The sequence below is a fragment of the Squalius cephalus genome, assembly GCF_949319135.1.
Source record: "Squalius cephalus genome assembly, chromosome: 12".
In the NCBI taxonomy this organism is placed as follows: Eukaryota; Metazoa; Chordata; class Actinopteri; order Cypriniformes; family Leuciscidae; genus Squalius; species Squalius cephalus.
In genome coordinates, this window is record NC_137133.1 from 11,777,845 (window position 1) to 11,797,947 (window position 20,103).

General features: G+C 37.3%; 1 protein-coding gene across 1 annotated transcript; it reads right to left on the reverse strand.

The window, feature by feature from the left end:
* Positions 1–123: 123 nt before the first annotated feature.
* Positions 124–10,319, reverse strand: nme6 (NME/NM23 nucleoside diphosphate kinase 6). The gene is made up of 5 exons (XM_079889064.1): positions 9,078–10,319; positions 7,225–7,324; positions 6,755–6,794; positions 1,230–1,390; positions 124–846 (listed from the first exon to the last, which is right to left on the reverse strand). Exons 1-5 carry the CDS (start codon positions 9,153–9,155, stop codon positions 698–700), a joined length of 528 nt encoding a protein of 175 aa, XP_079745190.1. The 5' UTR covers positions 9,156–10,319; the 3' UTR covers positions 124–697.
* Between the last annotated feature and the right edge of the window lie 9,784 nt (positions 10,320–20,103).

Consider the following 20,103-nt stretch of genomic DNA (forward strand, 5'->3'; position numbering starts at 1 on the left):
GCATTGCTTCAATGTTGATTTTAGATTTGAAAATCAGGGCTTTTTGTATATCCCGTACACTTACTACCACACAATTGTTGCCTTCAAACAGTTATGCTTTTCTTTTTTTTCTTCTTTTTTTTTACAAGAGCAAACATTTGTTCAAAACCTAATTACAGTTTCTGTAGCAAGCTAGCACTATACTGTAAAAAGGGTAGTGTACAAGAATAAGAACATCTGTTCCATTGTTCCAATACTGTTTGATGCATCGCTGCTTTACTGACTGGAAGATGCTGTTTATTGAGTCATTAAATATTTATTGCGGTATTTTGAAAACCTTTCTCTTGGTCCAGTCTCAGAATTAATTGGTAACACTTTACAATACAAAGGCTCTATATATTAACATTAATGCATTAGGTAATATGAACTTACAATGAATACAATACTATTACAGCATTGATTATTATAGGTTAATGTTAATTTCTAAATATACTAATATATTTTTAACATTTCAAGTTGTAAATAATAACATTAGGTGCCCTTTTGACAGTTTATTATTAAGTATTCAAATCTATTTGTTTTTATTTAATCATATCAGAGTTGAAGGTAGTCACAAAAGAGTAACATCAAAATACATAATAAAATGGAGCAGAAGGGAAACATTAGGTGAAAGTCACATTCATGTAGCACTGCAGAAGTATCATCAGCCTAGAGATCATCACGTGCTCTGGAGAGTATGAATTTGTCTCTCCTCATTATATTCAGTAAGTCCCACCCTAAAACGTGGTTCCTCCATAACCATCCATTCATCTGCATTGAATTCTGGAAAGAAAAATGAAATCTCTCTCTTGGCTGATTCAATAGAATCTGAAAGAAAGAATATAAGGCAATGATGAATTATTAGTATTTAGAACTGTTAAGAAATGAGACTTTATTATATAAAACTGGAGATATAATTTAGGACAGGGACATTGCAGAGTAATCCAGCTTTTAGTTGATCTAGTCTAGGGGTGCTCAATCCTGTTCCTGGAGTTCTACCTACCTGCAGAGTTCAGATCAAACCCTGATCCGACACACCTGTCTGTAATTAAAGTGTTCCCAAAGATCTTAGTAAGCTGGTTCAGTTGTGTTTGCTCAGCGTTGGAGCTGAACTTTGCAGGAAGGTAGATCTCCAGGAACAGGACTGGGCACCCCTGATCTGTTCAGTCTTGAAAATCTTCATCAAAACAGGTCCATGTTACTCTACCTACCTGAACCATGAGTGGTGTTTCTGGTGTCAGTCAGCCCGTACTGGCCTCGAAGGGTGTCTGGTGAAGTGAAACGAGCTCTAAACACTTTTGTAGGACCCATCATCCCCCTCCAGTGAGTGATAGCGTCTTCCCTGGCTAGGACGTACGCTCTCATTGGGCCACTATTGTGGGAATAAGAGTGAATAGAAGGATTACACAGAGAGTTGTGACAACCTTGTCTTTGCCTAGATGGATAAACAGAATTGAATTCAAACAGAAAAGTGTGATAATTTCTTCTATGACGTCAATAGTACATACAGGCCTAGTCAATAAAGAGTAGTACTGACTTAGTGGCACTGTCGGCACACAAATGGAACAAAAAAAATTAGGAGTAATCAGTGGCTTATTTTTAAATTACTCTGACGTAGACTAAAATATGTCTGCGGCACTAATGTTTTATCTTCCACAGACAAAGACGTACAGAGGACAGGGTGCCATGGTAACATCGGTCTCGTCTCACAGTCCAAACTAGATTAACAACGTGCATTGAAGTCCTTCTCCACAGATCATATATCTGCATTAATTGTTCCCTTCAAAAGAAAGAGGGGTAGTACAGAATACAGCATCAGTAGTATGGGGTTGGTAAGATTTTTCTTTTTTGAAAGAATGTTTTGGAGAGAATATCTGTAATATTGTGATATATTATTACAATTTAAAATAACTGTTCTCTATTTTAATATGTTTTAAAAATGTAATATATTTCTGTGATGGCAAAGCTGAAATTTCAGCATCATTCTGAAGGGGGTGGATTCTGGAATCCAATGCTGCTTCAATGTATATCTAATGAGTGATTATAATCAAGGTATTAATCTAAATATAACATGAGTTGAATGACTTCTCTAGGCTTGTGAGATTTTACTCTGTTATAGAAGTTACCAGTGTGATTACTGAAATGTTCTTTTCATGTATTCTCTAATGTCTGTATTTGATATCTGAATGCAGTAACAGTGCTTGCTCATTTAGTCCGGCTTCCAGAAATGAAATATGGAAAGATGTTTTGTTTGAGAAAGGTCTTCAACCTGTGTTAAAACATATATCTGTTCTTCTAGCTCACTATGACGAAGGTCACAAGGGTCATTGGAACCAATAGTTTAAGTGACAATTTCTTAGCTAAAGTCTTTACTTTACTGCGTTAGACTAAAGTGTCCTCTCCTTAAGAGAAAGAACATTTTATCTTGATGTTTTGAGACGACTCTCCTGATTATAGTTAGAGCCTGGCCAAATCCAACCTTGGAAAAGCTATGTGTAGGTGTGTGTGTTAGTCTTCTTGTTTACAGGTTAAGGAACAACTCCATTATTGGAGATTGACTGAGTTGTTGTTCTGGACATGCTGGTGCCCAGCAACCCAAATCTGCAACCTGGAAGGTCACGACGTGCCTAACTTCAGGGTCCGAGTGTCAGCTGCATAATCGATGGAGATATGCTTCGGTCTATGTGTATATGTGTGGAAAATTACTATGTTTATCTATTTCTTAGCCAATGAGAATCATTTAACCTGAAGCAAGGACGTAATAGACCTTGGTGAAGGGTATAACTGCTGTGATCTTTGTAACTGTAAGCGGGACGGCCTACATGTACAAACTCCATGCGAGTCTTGAAGCAGACTTCTGCTGATGAAACTGCAATCTATCTTCAGTAAAATTTTTCTTTAATTTATTATAATTCTGACTCCTGTCTTAATTAATCATTTCTGGTTCTGGGTCTTTGACTGTAAATCCCCTTACAATTACTCCAGTCTTCAGTGTCACATAATCCTTTAGAAATCATTCTAATATGCTGATTTGCTGCTCAAGAAATGTTTATTATTATTATCAATATTGAAATATAAGTTTTGTTGCTTAAATTTGTTAGGAGTTCAAACAAATAGTATTTATTTGAATTTGAAATTCAAGTCTTTTCTAACATTCTAAATGTATTTATTGTCATTTGTCACTTGAAAGTAGTAATTTCTTTAAATGTACAGACCCCACATTTTGAATTGTAGTGTATGTGGTAATATTCAGGAAGAACAAAAAGCTATATAAAGATCTACTTCTTTCCATTCTTTCTAGTGATTTAAATGTCAATGTCTTTGATGAAAAATGTCTGTAAACCTGTAGGATAATCCACTCAAAAGCTGATTTGATGAAATTGATTTCTGAAGGTTCGAGACTTGTGGAGCTAGTTGGTTAATAGATTAACCTTTGACCTCCATAAATCATTAACATACAATTCGAAACATTTCTACATCAGTTGTTCCTCTTCCCAGTATTGTAAACAGGTTTAACCATGAACTTATTCACGAAATAGCTTAAATGTTAACAATTTATACACAAAGTCTTGGTTACTGATGTATCCCTTGTTCCCTGATGGAGGGAACGGAGACGTTATGTCGCCGTTATGTCGAAGACAAATGAGGTCTAACTTGGGAGCCCCAATCACCTCTGAGTTGTAGAAAAACGACCAACGGAATTGGTGAGTGGAATTTGCATTATATACAGGTATAAGATGGCGGCACGCATCCACTCATTCAGGTTCAGGCTGATGAGCTGAGATGAGGGTCTCGGCCATTCAGCGGGGTGGTTCAGGGTTGTGGCAGGAGGGACGTCTCCGTTCCCTCCATCAGGGAACGAGGGTTACATCAGACCAGGACGTTTACCCTTAACCAAGTTAACCAAGACGTTAACCAAGATGTTCCCTATCTGTCAGTCATGTTCAACGTTATGTGGAAGACTGACAAATGGGGTCCCTATGGAAAGTGCCACAGCCACTGAATTGTTACGAGTGTTGGAGACGCAGATGCTGGCAAGTTGTAGCATGCCCTTTTGGTTCTTTATTCCCATTTTTGTTTTCAGCCATGACCAGTGTTGTTAACGTTGGGGAAGCGTACCTAGTCCGATGGAGAGGGATGATATGGAGGTCACATCCCGTAGGGAGGAATTTGTGGAAATACACATATGGACTGGCCTGTGGGGCAGTGCTACATATGGAAAGATCACTGTGGTAGGTCCTGTCTAGATGGAACTAGTAGAGGAAACCATACTGTTAACAGACAGGAAAACTATACCATGGAAGAATACACATATGGGATTACCAAGAAGGAATCACTAAATATAAGGGCATCGAACCAAGTACAAGGGCTGACCAACGGCCATGCAACTCAAGAACTGGCCCTGGCGTCGGACGCCTCAGCCGCGTATGACTGCCGAAGAATACTCGGAGGAAACTCAATCAGGGTTCGCTGAGTGGGGAACTCACCTGACCCCTTCTTAGAGGGGAATAGCACTGTAAGTGAGACAGCCTTCGTGCACATTACCTGTTTGTACCCAACACAAAGGAAGAAACCAGCTGCACCCGGAGATTGTAGAATCTCGCGATTAGCCCTAATGGTATTAGGCGTCGCCCAGCCCACATCTCTGCAGATGTCTGCCAAAGAGGCATTGCACGCCAACGCCCAGGAGGAGGCAACACTCAGAGTAGAGTGAGCCCTCACGCTGAGGGGGTGGTACGCATCCAGACCTCTGGAACTTCCATGCTTCTGGACAGGAACCAGAGGTCTGCTTTGGGACTGGTACGCCATGGCGATGACATCCACTGTCCAGTGGGCCAACCTCTGTTTGGAGACATCCTTTCCCTTCTGCTGACCTCCAAAGCAGACAAAGAGCTGTTCAGAGCTTCTGAAGCTCTGCATGCGGTGGCGATAGTGGCAACATACATTTTCAAGGTGGAGGGGGACAGCCTCTGCTCCAACCTCTCTTGCAGGAAGGAAAGCACAGAGCTGATCGGTCATTTCCAGGGGTCGTCCCATAGGGAAGAACACCACTCAGCGAACAGACTCCACTTCATAACATAAGCTTGGCAAGTAAAAGGAGCTCTGGCTTGAGTGATAGTGTCTGCCACCGCCAGTGATGGGCCATTCAAGTCCTCCTGTCCAGAAGCCAAACGTGGAGGTTCCAGAGGTCTGGACGCGGGTGCCATATGGTGCTGCGTTCCTGAGAAAGAAGGTCCTTCCTCAGGAGAATTCGCTAGGGAGTTCTTTGAGTGCTTTGGCCTGATGGACTTGCAGGATGGCCATCGCATGCAGGACGGAGGCGGCCTGTCGTGCGGCACTGTAAGCCTTAGCAGCCAGGGCTGCCATCGTCTTACAGGCCTTGGAAGGGAGACGCGGACAGTTAATGCCAGGTGGACCGCACAAGTGCACCGCAATTGCACGCTCCACCTGGAGAATCTCCATGTAACCCTTGGTGGCCACATTATCGAGGGTAGTGAGAGTGAGGAGACTGCGAAGCAGCTTCGGGCAGTAAAAGCTGCCTTCCACGACTTCTGAACCTCCTCATGCACTTCAGTCAAGAAAGGCACTGGGGCGGAACGCAACTGTGAACCGTGCACCGCACCCAGGAACCGATCATCCGATCAAGGTGGAGGGTTCCACTCGAGTCAGATGCCTGCGGTGGTCCGGGCAAGCATGGCCATCAACTCTGAATCCAATTCAGCGCGAGCGACCACCCCAGAGGGGGGAAGCTCAGCTTCATCTTCCTCTCCAGAGGACAATAACCCACTCTCCGATGCAGCTATCAACATCTGATTTTCACCTGGAGCGCCCAGTGAAACTATGGGTTTCCCCACGAGAAGGACCCACGCCATCATCCGGCAGCTTGACGGTACACGGCATGCTGGAGGAGTGGGAGGTCCGTGGGGACTGGCCCGGCGGAAGTCCCCCCACTGTAACCCTCAGGTCTTCCAGAATGTTAACCAGATTTGTGACTCATAGCTTTTAATTAAAACTATGTAGGCTAAGCTTTATTTTACAAACTATATAGACATATTAAAAAAACATTAACTTATAAAAATGATTAAAAAAACAAAAAATCTAAATTACTAAAATTAAAGTGAAAACAGAAAATACAAAAATAAAAACCAATTCAAAATATAAAAAACTATAATAGTATCTCAATGTTAATTCTGAGAAGTAGTTTTTTTAAAGAACAAAAAAAACCTCCTAACTGATGTACTGTGTTGATCAACAGATACAGAAATATTTTTGGCTGAAGTCATTTGTAATTGCCACAGAGGAACAACTGCCAAACACTAAGCCCAAATATACTATACTAAATGCTGGATCCATGTATTATATAAAACAAGAAATACAACTACAATACAATACACATTTTATTTCTTTAGCACATTTAAAACAACTGTCGTTGACCAAAGTGCTTCCAGCATAATAAATACAATATAAGCAATTATATACATCCACACAAACAATATTAAATCATGTTCACTCTGATCACATGTAAAAGTAAATCTAAAAGAAAGATTTGTTTTTCTATTATTTAATGATCATTTGCGGTCTTTATTACTATACATTACAGTTTTAAATTAATTAATCAATATATACAAATATGTCCACAAACCTGTAAATAATTGTATTATTGAGTTATTATTAATAAATAAGTTGCATTGTAGGCACTTTTATGGTTAGTGAGAAAATGATAATAAACTTTTACCTTGACATGAATTCAACCAGTCTTTGATAGAAAAATCGTCCTGTAAAATAAAAACAGGGATGATAACAAAGAAAACTGCTGACTGTTTTGATATATCTTTTTATCAGTTTATCCACTGGGACTGAACCAACAAGGGTGATGTGGTTTATGCAGCAGATTTTGCTGCAATCTGTTAACATGGTTTGGGCAAGCTTTTCCACAGATAATACAGACATCTGAATGCGAGGCAGCTGATTTTCTTTGGATGCAGGATATGATAAGCTGAGACTGAGTAACATGTTTTTTCTCCACATGTTGCCTCAACATTATATCTCCAGGTTGTGTGAAGCCTTTACTATGACTCACCCTGTTTAAAATCACACATCACATAGACACCCACCCACACATGTACTTAACCATTCAATCTGTTACAAACACAGACCATTTTCATTCATGCAGTGCATTTCATAGAAATAACGATCTTTTTCTACCTGCATGTTCAGAATAAAACTTTTCTGAATCTTTTGTCCTCCACATCAGATCTTTCTTTCTGATTATAATGAAGTTTTCGAGAATCTTCTGATGAAGAGCCTGAAATTAAAAGAAATAATATATAAAAATGTTGCTGAACACAAACATTTCATTTAGAATCCGCTGGTGTAAATTAAAGCAGTCTGGGCTTCAGCTTTCAAACCATGTTGCATGAGGAAATTGTTGCTAATTAACGGCACCTTTATCTCTTTGAAGCGACAGACAGAGGAAATTAAATCAGGAGAGACTGGCTTGTTTCAATAGTAAAGACAAATTATTATGTAGCCTTAAGCCTCTACATGCTATCCATCTTTCTTCATTAAAAATGAAAAAAGTAACATTCCGCAGGATGTGGAGACCAGGGCTAGTTATCACACTTGTTGTTCGGGATATATACCGTATAAAATAGTTATTAATAAATTATTACTTAAAGTACCACCTATAGATTTAAAAATATTATATAATATTTAAATAAGTTAACAAAACATTTGCATGACCACAGTTTTCTGATGTTAATTGCTCACATGGCATGCAGGTAAACATAAAATATTTAATCTTTTTTATGGTTTCATTTTAATTGTTTTTATTTTCATTTTATTTTATTTATTTATTTAAATTTGTATTATTTAATTCATTATTAGCTTTTTGTCAACTCATGAACCCCAGTTTGGGAAACACTATCATGTTAGAACAGCCCAATTAAAGGCTTTTCAAGAAATTTAAAACAGTGAAACAACATGAAACAGATGGTAACAGAACGATCAAACAACCCTTTAGTCAATGTAAAGGGTTGTTATTTTGGGAAAGTTTACCCAAAAAAAAAAAATGAATGACATTTATTCTTTTGTGGAACGTAAAAGATATTTTGTTAGTGCTTTTGTTCATAGGTCACCAGAAGTCAATGGTCACCAAAACTGTTTGGATACAAACATTCTTCAAAATATATTTTTTCTTTTCCCAGAAGAAAGAAAGTCATGTTTGGAACCATATGAGGGTAATTAATGATGCCATTTTTATTACCACAAACTCAGCAAAAAAAGAAACGTCCTTACATTCAACTGCTTTTTTTCCCAAAAAATTGCTTAACATGTGTACATTTTTGTATTAAACATAAAATATCAACATCTGAAACATAAACTGAACACATTTCACAGACATTTAATGAACAGAAATGGAACAATGAGTCCCTGAACAAAGTTTAAATCTAAAATGTAGCAGTCAGTATTTGGTGTGGCACTAGCTGCTTTAAGTACTACAGTGAATCCTCACGGACTGCAGCAGATTTACCAGTTCTTACTCTCAGATGTTATCCAACTCTTCTACCAAGCCAGTGAAGGCACTTCTCAAACGCGTCCGGGCGGAAATATGGTTATGTGTGGTTTGGCACTGCAAAAATGATCAGTTGTCCTTCTTTTCTCCCTATCTTAGACGTCTTACATTATGGACATTGCAGTTTATTTTTCCTGGTGTTTTTCAGAGTCAGTAGAAAGGTCTCTTTAGTATCCTAAGTTATTGTGACTTTAATTGTCTACCACCTATAAACTGTTAGTGTCTTAATGACTGTTCCACAGATGCATGTAGGCCCACAAACAATGATTATGGTTCATTCAACAAGCATGAAAAACAATGTTTAAATCTTTTCCAATAAAAATCTGTAAAGCTTATTTGAATTTTACAAAACTATCTTTAAAATAAGGTATCCTGAAAAGGGACGTTTAGTTAATTGCCAATGCCATTTAATTTTTCTTTAATTATTTATATAATCGGACGGACAGGTGTTCATTAAACAGCTGCAATGTCATCATTATCTCACCTCCAGAATGATTGGATGGGCCACAGCATCTGGTTTGACGACCGCGAGGGTGAGCTGCAGTGCCTTCACACACCGCATGCTTGCGATGGCTTCAATTTCCTGATTTCACATCTACTAAAAGTCATTAATGGGCTTATATCTTCCCCGTGTTTGGTCTCCGGATCGATCTATGGTGTAACACGCTAACCAGCAGATCTAAACATCCATGAGTGCTCGTGAACACTTCACTGCGCAGTTCAGACCAATAATGTGTGATACAACAAGATAAATGAACTGATACAATGTACACGATCCACCAAAAAAACGTTCGATATATCAGTTGGTGGTAAATTTGCTTTCAAAGTAAACACAATTCGAAAAACACAGCTCGATTTAAAAACTATACGAGCTCTGTGCTGTGGGTTGTATGGGCGCCGCCATCTTACCCGGTAGTAAACATAGGAAGTTACAGAGCGCGCAGCTGCTCAGGAAAATTCCAACTGTCTGATATTCAAATGTAGCCTGACTACGTCAGACTTCGTACTTCCGCTCAATTTCATTTCGCTTCTGTACTTACTGTGCGTTCACACCGCCGGCGGCGAGAGCGTCAAAGTGGCCGGAAGCCATTCATTTTCAATGAGAGCCGGCGGCGAGCTCCGGCGAGGGCGGCGCGGCGCGTCTTGGACGGCGAGAGCGGCGAGAAGAGTTGAAATCAAGTCAACTTTATGGTAATAAGCTATGACGCGGTTCGGCGGCAACGGCGGCAACCAGTCGGAATGTAGAAGTCCTCCGCCTGAGGGAATACGAGAGAACACAATTCTGTAAACTTTGGTTCCCACCACATTAGTTCCTAAGCAAAATGGAGGAAAAATTAATAATTTCTGTTGCGGGTTTCCCGTTATTGTACGACTTGTCATCCATGGTGTTGTCAGTTTGATTAGAAAAAGCTGCGCAACACTATTTATAGGCAACATTTTCGCGCTAGAACTTCTTTGAACTAAAAACGCTTGTTTTTTAAGCAGGAATGCAATTCATTTGCTCAAAATAATAATGATTTTGACCAATTGCAGCAACGGTTTTTGTGGCCCCTTTAAATAAAGTTTTTTATAAAATCACGCATTAATCTACGTCAGAGCGTCCCCGAATCTTTCTACGGCGTCGGTGACAGGGCGGCGAGAGCGAATTTTGCCGCTCTCGCCGGCGGCGGTGTGAACGTACAGTTAGTCTGAGACAGCTTCAGAGCTTTCTGTTTGCCACCGGTCTGGAAACAGCCGGGCCAATCAACGAACAGAGGGCGGGCTGAGAGCCGTGACGTAGACGCTGATTGTACCGTGGATGCGTAGATTTACTTCACTTAACCTGCAAAAGTCGTTCACAGCCATGTTCACTCCGGTATTTCGCTCGATGGTTTTGTTTTTGCATCATACATGTGTTTACAGTGAAAGTTAAATGCGGCTGAGCATGCGCATAACACATGCCATAACCAAACGTTATGTGATTGGCTTACGGGTAACCAATGATTTTAAACTTCAGACAAGCGCCCCCTAGCAAGAGAGAAAACACTTCTCTGTTATGCCATTCCAGACTCTGTCTACGAAGCAAAGAGAAGTAGCAGAGTCTGGTATTACCAGGCTAATTCAAATGCTTTGTTGTCAATAAATCTACAGAGAAAAAACTAACATCAACACAATAGCTAATATTCGATTTTTAACAAAATAAACAAGACCTCGAATAAAAAGTTTGTTTTCTATGCTTGTTTAAAGACATCTTAAGATCAATGTGCTATGCCTTTTCTTGTTTTTTCCGTCATATAAAATTTGGAGCCAGCTTACAGGTGTAGAAAAGACTTTAAGATGGCAGCATCATTGTTTTATTTGTACATGCACCGATATTGGCAGTTATTAACAAAATCTGTTGACTTTAGCAATCTTTGTTGCATTAGGCTATTGACAATGGTGACAGTTAAAAAATAGGAAAAAGCACTTCTTGTGTTTTTTTGCCTGAAGTTTGCATGCTTGTAACTAGTATTATTCACTAGATCTTAATATCCTTTTAGATTTTGGTTCTTAACAAACTTTTCTTTTGGAATCCATATTTTAAGGCCCTATATGGTTCAAATCCAAGAAATATTGGGATCTCAAAAAGCTCTAAGAGTAAATTGTTCAATTATACACATTTTCAGTGGTTAAAAATCAAATATGGTTTACTTTATAGCTGATTCTTTTTCTTTTCTTTTTTTTTTTTTTTTTTTGGAAAGAGGACGAGATGAAGAACAAATAATGTTGAAACTATATGTATCTTGTTAATTCATGTGCCCTTTTATGTGCCCTATGCAATTCATGTGCCCTTTTATATGTTGAGAGTTTGTGCAGGATCTGACATAAAATATGATCCCAAAGAAATCAATTTGATGATTTGTTGTGGATTATTTCCTTAACACTGATGTGGCTACACCACATATTACTTTTTGTTGTGATATGTCACAGCTCCAGGCTACAGTAAATAGACCTTAATGTAGAATCCTTGATTTAAACACACCTATTATCCTTTGTTCTTTTGTTAGTCGGTGTAATTATGCCAGTTTTGACCTATTTACCCCAACTTTACCCTGACCACCACCATGGCTTACACACGTTCATTCAGTTTTGAATGAGTTTGCTGACACCAGTTGGACCAACACATATCCCATTTTGACACCCTGTCTGTTTCATGTAGGTCTTTTAAGGAGTGACAGGATGGGGTCAGAGGTGCATTTCCTTTAATATGACCATTTGGTCTGCTGTTGAATAATATCTAGCCCTCAATTACTGAAATTGTAGCCTACTTTTGATTGGAAAAATGCATGTGAAACAGTTCAAAAGATGTAGAGTTATATATATTACTTCACAGCAGAGACAGAAATGCTTCTCACGGGAAAAGTGAGAAAAGTAAATTTGAAATTACCCATATAGATAAATATCATATGTTTTTCATATGTATTTATCTTTATCCAAAGAGTCATTTTGAGCATCTTTGTGGGACAGGGAATAAGCTGGTTACCTCTCAATTGCTAGCATCTGTTTTGACATCTACTGAAATGTGAGTGTCCTTTGACCTTTTCTATTCCCATGCTTCACAGAGCAGCACCAGACTCTCACAGACAGCTGTGTCAACCTCAGCGGGAGCAACTGTCATACCTAAGGAAGGACAACACTTTTAAAGCTGAAGAATTATGGTGTGCCTTGACCAACTCCACTTTTAAATGTGCATTGATGTCATTTACATTAGACAAGATACCCTGGAATCACATGTATCATAAAACAATGTATTTTTGTCAAAATGCACCTACATTCATGCCAAAATGACTTTCTTTCTTATGTGGAAGAAGATATTTATTTAAATGATTATGAAATGAAGTGTTTTGTCCATTAGCAATAAAAAAGTCAGTGTGATTCAAAACAACATTTGACCCCATTGACTTTACAAAAACAAAAAAACAGACATTTATGCAAAATAGAACATGGGGAACTTAACTATGTACTAACATTTAAATGAATAATTTGGTACAATGTATTTATTGTATATACATGTTCTTACATTATACATATAAAAAACCTAACCGTCCTTATGAACACAGTAAGCACATTGCACCTAACAATTTTTTTATTTTATTTAAGTACATAGACATCTCATATAAAGTGGGACCATTTAGCGCCCTATAAAATCTATTTTATTTTTGTTTTTTCACCCCAATTTCCATGTTTTCCTTTTTAATTGTTCTGGATTCTATTTTAATGGTTTAATTCAATTTCAATAATCAAAAAGGATGTCTAATAAATTGAATTCATAAAACTTCAACAATTACTAATTTATTACAATTTTACCAATAACAGTACCCTAAGAAACCCTAACCCTAAGTTTTTTTTGTTTTTGTTTTTAAAATCCTGTGTTGTCAGTTTACATTATTCTAGATTCTGTGTTAAAAATTATTATCAAAAATGGTGGTAATCAAATGAATGCATAACATTTTAACAATTTAAATAATCTTTTGAAATCAAATTTGAATAATTGCTTTCATATTTTAGCAAACAAAGTACTGGTTTAATTAAAGGTTTAAACTAAAACATATATATAGATATTCTTTAAAAATATTTATATTATTATTGCTTTACGAGGTACATTCTGTACAATAGTAATCTATTTCTATCAAAAAATTGAGTTAAACCAAGTGACATGGGACCGAGCATGAGTTCAAAACCCAGCCTTCATCTGCCAAAAAAGCTCTTGTGTCTGAGTAAAAGAAGGGAATTATTTGTCAACAGTAGTAAGGACTCATTTGGGGGAAAACGTGGATGGAGAAATGTAACCCAAAAAGATTATGGCTATCTGCTTCAAGTCCTGTCCTGTGCATTTGTGTCCTGAGAATCAGCTGTTTAAACTGGACTGCCTGAAAACTTATATGTCAGCCCCCGGAAAAAGAGAGAGCTAAATGACCTCTTAGAATAAACTTGGATGCTGCTGCTCTAGTGACAGAGAGGAACAAAGTTATTAGCACTGTGGGGCCCAGCTTGACTGCCAGTGTTAAAAATAAACCGAGCGGTCAGATTTGGAGCTTACGTTCTACTCGAACACTGAGCATTCTCCCTCTCTTGTTCTCTTTTTTTCCCGTTGACCCGAGTGAACGCTTGCTTTGTATTGTTTCCGTAGTGCATTAAATACACACCCTTACAATTGTTTCACGGCCTTCATGGGATTAGCTACTGAAAATGACAACCAATCAGTTTCAATATTTCTTGCATGAAATCTAACGCATGAAACAGCAAAACATTCAGGCTAATGGGGAATTACTGCAGATTCGTATAGCTTTAGAAGCAAAAATATCTTCACTGACAGGTGTACAATGACCTGACGGCATATGTTGTAATCCTCAGTAATGATGTAGATGGAAATGTCTAATTTGTTACTGTCATGTGCAGCCACAGGAAACAGTAATTGTTGAGCATGGTGCTATTCCTGCAAGAGCAATGCTGCTGGCTATTTGTGGTGGTTTAATGCTGTTAGAAGGGTGCAGAGTGTTGGGTTTCAGAGTAAGCCTCGTCTCTGGCCTGAGGTCTCTGTGAATAGGGCTGGGTCTCCTGTTGCCTGGGCTTCTTTTAGAACACAGGTGCTGACTTCAGGGGTACTGGCGTGCTTGTTGCAGGGGAAAATGTACCAGACCTCTCCCATTTCCTCCACAGAACTAGGTCGGGGTTCGCGATGTGGACGGATCAGTCTTGAAATCGTGTGGTCATCAAGGCACTGTTAGTTATTTCAGCTACAAAATCTACGCCACTCATAACTTATAAGTAGATATGGATATTCATATGTCTATTGTGGGAGTATGGCTAATAGTTTAAACAAATATGTAGTATGACGTGATTAGTAATTAGTAAGATTTTAATTTTGAATTCTCTAAGTGAAATATATATATATATATAAACTTTTATTTATCAAGAATGCATTAAATTGATCTAAAGTAACAATGAAGACATATAATATAGACATTCTACCATTCTATAACTTTCTATTCATATATTTTCTCTCTATATTCACTCTTATTTTAAACTCGGTGTTATATGTTGCAAAAATATTTATTTAGTAAATAAATGCTGTTCTTTTAAACTTTTGTTAATCAAAGAATCCTGGTATCATTGTTTTCACAAAGAAATATTAAGAAGCACAGCTGTTTTCAACATTGATAATAATTAGGGCTGTCAAACGATTAATCGCGATTAATCGCATCCAAAATAAAAGTTTGTTTTTACATAATATATGTGTGTGTACGGTGTATAATTATTTTCTATATATAAATACACACATGCATGTATATATATTTAAGAAATATTTGCATGTATATACTGTGTATATATATTTATATTATATATAAATATTTTATATATAAATAACACATTTTTCTTAAATATATATGCATGTGTGTGTATTTATATATAGAAAATAATTATACTCCATACACACACATATATTATGTAAACACAAACTTTTATTTTGGATGCGATTAATCGCGATTAATCGTTTGACAGTTGCTTGATCACAAAATCAGCATATTAAAATGATTTCTGAAGGATCATGTGACACTGAAGACTGATGCTGAAAATTCAGCTTTGCCAACACAGGAATACATTTTAAATTGTAATAATATTTCACAATTACTATATTACATGAATATATAAATTAACATTTCATTAATAAACTATTTAAATCATCATCTTGTTAGATACAGAATTCATGTTTTTAATTGAATTGTTCACCTAAATTGTTATTTGTACAAATAAAAAAGTTTGAATTATCTTTTTTTTTTAGCAGGTTTAAAACTGTTCCCAGTGTAAAGGCTATATTTTATTAAGTTGGAATACCTTGAGTCCCCTTTATCTAGACATAATTTATGTGTAAAATACTACAAAATAATGTTGATTGTCGACATTACTGTCGACGCTCAGAAAAACAGTTCGCAATTTATCAGAATAAACAGAAGCATCTTGATCACAAATCGTTCAAGAATTGAGCCTAAAGCCCGCTAGCTTACCAAATCCCAGACAGTAGTAACACTAGCTTGTTTCTGTGACTACTAACCCACTACTGTACAGAAGTCACTCGCCCACAGTTGTTTCCTGGTTTCCCCTCTCTCTCTCTCTCTCTCTCTCTCTCTCTCTCTCTCTCTCTCTCTCTCTCTCTCTCTCCCTCCCTAAAGGAGCCATTGAGATTGGGTGTAAAAAGAGGAGCAGTGGGTGTAGGGTGTCTCGAGGCGAGTGTGAACAGCTGAGAGGTGCGATTTCACAGGCTCGCTCTCCGCTGACACGGCCCTGATTGGGTTGGACAGAAGGCATAGGAGAGGCCCTGGCTCCTAAAGGACACCAACAGGTGGGGGCCCGCAGGGGCAGAGGGGGGAGTTTAAGGGAGGCTGAGCACTTGAAAAGGCCGGGAGCATGTGGCCATGTCTGGGCAGAATCCACCGGTCATGCAAAGAGGACGATACACTGTTAGCACTCAGCAGAAGAGGAAAGATGGGAACAGAAAGGTGTGGGGAGAGTTTTTATTTATTGGCAGATTGGGTTGGTTTTGGAATTGGAATAGGTTCACATGACGTCAATTACAACATCTCGTACTTTTGTTATGTATTCATTTATTTAGCAAAAAAATCATTTAAAGTCATTTCTCATTCTTTAATTGGCGAAGCAGTCTAGATGAAATATCTCCAGATTATTTCAGATTAAATGAGGGCAGCCAAACTCTTGTCCATTCCATGTCTGGGATGAACAACCTGCGATTTATAAGAATTAAAAGGATATCTTCTTTGAAATGTTTCATTTCTTTCTTAGCAGCAATGAATGATATATGTGTATACAGCTCCAGTTTGATTTGGACTGAGATTCTGGGTGACATCTCTCTGTTTTACGAGGCAGCAAATGGAAGATTTTACACCTCTTCCACTGGAAATGGTGCTGTTAAAGGAAATGGAGGTATGAGCGTGTCACTGGGTTTTCACCTGAGGTGTCGTAGCACGTCTTTGATCCACTGTAAATCAAGCTACTATATCAAGAAGGTGTAAAAAAAAAAGGGCAGTTTGTGCATATTGGACTTGCTATGGCAGAATGAGAAACCTTCTGGTCTCTTTAAATGTGAGAAAGATGTTCGAGTGCTAGATGTGCTAGTCCTCTTCTGCTTGGCTGCTTTCCTCCTTGTACAGATACGTGTCAACACAAAGAATGATTATGGAAAGGACAGGATAACTACATACAGGTAAATTCAGTTTTTCTGTAATATTACTCATTCAACAGAGTATGTCATTTTTTGTTTGTTCGCTTTGAAGGGCTAAAACATTGCTTTTTTGGATCGTTCTGGCCAATGTTGTTGAAGTTATCTAACATTTTTATATAACAATGTAGTTATGAAGCAGAATAAAAATGATAATGAATTGTAAAGATAAATAAATACATAAATAAACAGTAATATCTCTCTGTATGACCTGTGCATTTTTCCTGACAGCTTTGTCTATTCTGTGAGGGAAACTGAAATTTGCCCCTTGTGAAGACATGCTTCCTTATATGCCCATATGAATACTCAAGTTATGGAATGTAAGGAAGTGTGTGGTTTCAGGGGGAATCCATCACCACGGAATAGAGCATGCAAATAAAACACAGTGTGATGGATGAAAACCTGATAAATTAAACCTAAATCGAACAGTTTGTTTGACACACATTTGTGTAATTTTCTATTCTGAGATACTTCAGTTCAGCTGCATGCACATACATTCTTAAAAATAAAGGTTCTTTATTGGCATCTGCGGTTCCATGGAACCTTTTTGTTGCACAAAAGGTTCTTTATAGTGGTAAAGGGTTCTAAAAAATGCTGGGTTGTGTTAACCCAATGTTGGGTCAAATATGGACTAACCCAACGTTGGGTTAAAAATTCAATTTAAAAATGGACAAACCCAGCCGTTGGTTTACATTTTTAATGTAACCAATGCAATTTGTCCATTTTTAAATTGCATTTTTGTCCATTTTTGATTTTGTCCAAAATGCAATTTGTCCATTTTTAAATTGCATTTTTAACCCAAAAATATTGTTAGTCCATATTTGACCCAAAATTGGGTTAACACAACCCAGCAGTTTTTAGAGTGATGTTCTTCACACAAAGAAAAAAAGGTTATTTTCAGTTCACTGACAATGACATTATTGTGAAAAGCCCCTTTTGGGACCTTTATTTATGAGACTGTATGAGGTGGTAAAGCTGTTGTTTCTGTGAGTTGGCTGGCTGTAGGCCTCCACACCCTGATCATCTCTCACTGACCCATAGATACTGCAGATCAGGGCAGATTGACAGAGTACAGCTGTCCCTTACTTCACTAATCCATGAGAGCTATACAAACCTTATGGGGTTTCCTAAAGAAGACGCTATGCTGAATTATTTCCGCAGCTATCTGCACATTAAATTTAAAAAAAAAAACAGTAATTAACAACGCTAAACTCATGTTGGTAGCAATGTTCATCCATTGAATTGCACAGAAAATAAAAAAATCTTATTGAAGAAACAATTTGTAATGAGGCAATCTGTTGCCAATTTTTTAGAAGGCCTATTATTTATTTATTCTCTCCTTTGTCTTCACAACAGGTAAGCACCGAGAATGATTTTCTGAACTGAAGAATGTCAACATAAGCTCTGTTAGTCTGCCTGGCCGTTCTCTCTTCCTGAAGCACGCCTTGCTGTGGCTGGTCAAATGGAACCAAGTCAGGTGTTTCTGCGAGGTTTGGTCCCCTTCAACCAGCTACTGCGTCGTGAATACAGCCAACATAGACCAAAGATTATTAGAGAGTTATTCACTAAAGTGTGCTTTTTTTGTGACTTAAAATATACTACTAACCCTTAAAGGGATAGTTCACGCAAAAATGAAAATCCTGTCAGTAATTACTCACCCTCATGTTGTTCCAACCCCGTAAGACTTTCGTTCATATTCGGAACACAAATTAAGATATTTTTGATTAAATCTGAGAGCTGTCTCACTCCTCCATAGGCTTCTATGTTATTGAAACTTGCCGGGCCAGAAAGTTAGTAAAGACAATGTTTAAAATAGTCCAAGTGACTACAGACTACTCAACCATAAGTTTATCAAGAGAAAAAGTTTATTGTGTGAAAAAACAAACAAAAATGTATTTTCAACTATTCATTTTCTTCTATGTGGGCCTCTGAGTTCACGTAGCGTCACACGCATCACATGACCAGCGTCGGCCAATAGTGAGCCTACGTTCTGACGTACAACCCAGAACTCACCAGAGGCCCACATATAGAAGAAAATGAATAGTTGAATAAAGTCGTTATTTTTGTTTAGTTTTTTTTGCGCACAAAAATTATTCTCGTCGCTTGATAAAATTAAGGTTGAGCCACTGTAGTCACTTGGACTATTTTAAACATTGTCTTTACTAACTTTCTGGGCCGGCAAGTTTCAATAGCATAGAAGCCTATGGAGAAGTGAGCCAGCTCTCAGATTTAATCAAAAATATCTTAATTTGTGTTCCGAAGATGAACGAAAGACTTACATGGTTGGAACAACATGAGGGTGAGTAATTACTGACAGAATTTTCATCTTTGGGTGAACTAACCCTTTAAGTAAAAAAAAAAAAAAAAAAGAAATATATATATATATATATATTTTTTTTTTTCTTTTCTTTTTTCTTTAGAAAATTCAATAAACTATTTTACTGTTGCGATGTTGTGTTAATTTTCTTCTTTCTTAATTATAATAAAAATTATTTTTAATTTAATAATAATCATTCAGTAGCCTACCTGATTATCATTCATTGATCATGTGAAAAAGCATTGTATTGAATGTGCACTTGTAGTGCACTTCAGATCTTTAAAAAACTGTACTTGCAGATAATATAATATTAATGAAATAAAAGACAATTTAAGTGTACTTATATGACTGTTTCTTAAGCACACTTTTTTTTTAAAGTGCACTTTGTAATAATGTCAAATTAAACGTTTTTCTTTAAAGTACATTTTAAATCATATATGTTTTAATAATATTTTGTTCATATTTTAAATCATATTTTAAATCATTGTGTTTTAATAATCTGATACATTGTCATGCTTTCAGTTAGATTAGAAAATATGTTGCTTTTCTATGGGGATTAAGTTTCTGCTTATTCTTTATCCTGTGGGTGCTAAATGATAGATCTGGCATCACGAACACTTCACAGGTATTACCAAGTTACCAGATTTACTATTAGGTGGTTGTGATATGAGCAATATCACACGAGCAGGGGTGCCATATCAGGTAATCAGTCCCAGTTTTTATACAACAGTACGATGGAACAAGTAAAACAAATAATAGTAAAAACTAGGTGACTGCAACCAAGTAGCCTAATTTTTTTTTTTTTTTTTTTTTTTTTACACAGCTCATTACTTTATTCGTACTTGTAAATCTCAGCATTCAACCATCAATTATTTTTTGAATAAATATTATTTATGAATAAATATATGAAAACTATCTTCTGTGGTAGGCTACCGTCTC

Coding starts and splice junctions, on each gene's coding strand:
- nme6 (XM_079889064.1), bottom strand. CDS start 9,155: ATGCGGTGTGTGAAGGCACTGCAGCTCACCCTCGCGGTCGTCAAACCA. Junction 7,325..9,077: donor CCCATCCAATCATTCTGGAG/GTGAGATAATGA, acceptor TTTTAATTTCAG/GCTCTTCATCAGAAGATTCT. Junction 1,391..6,754: donor CTGGTTGAATTCATGTCAAG/GTAAAAGTTTAT, acceptor TTCCCACAATAG/TGGCCCAATGAGAGCGTACG.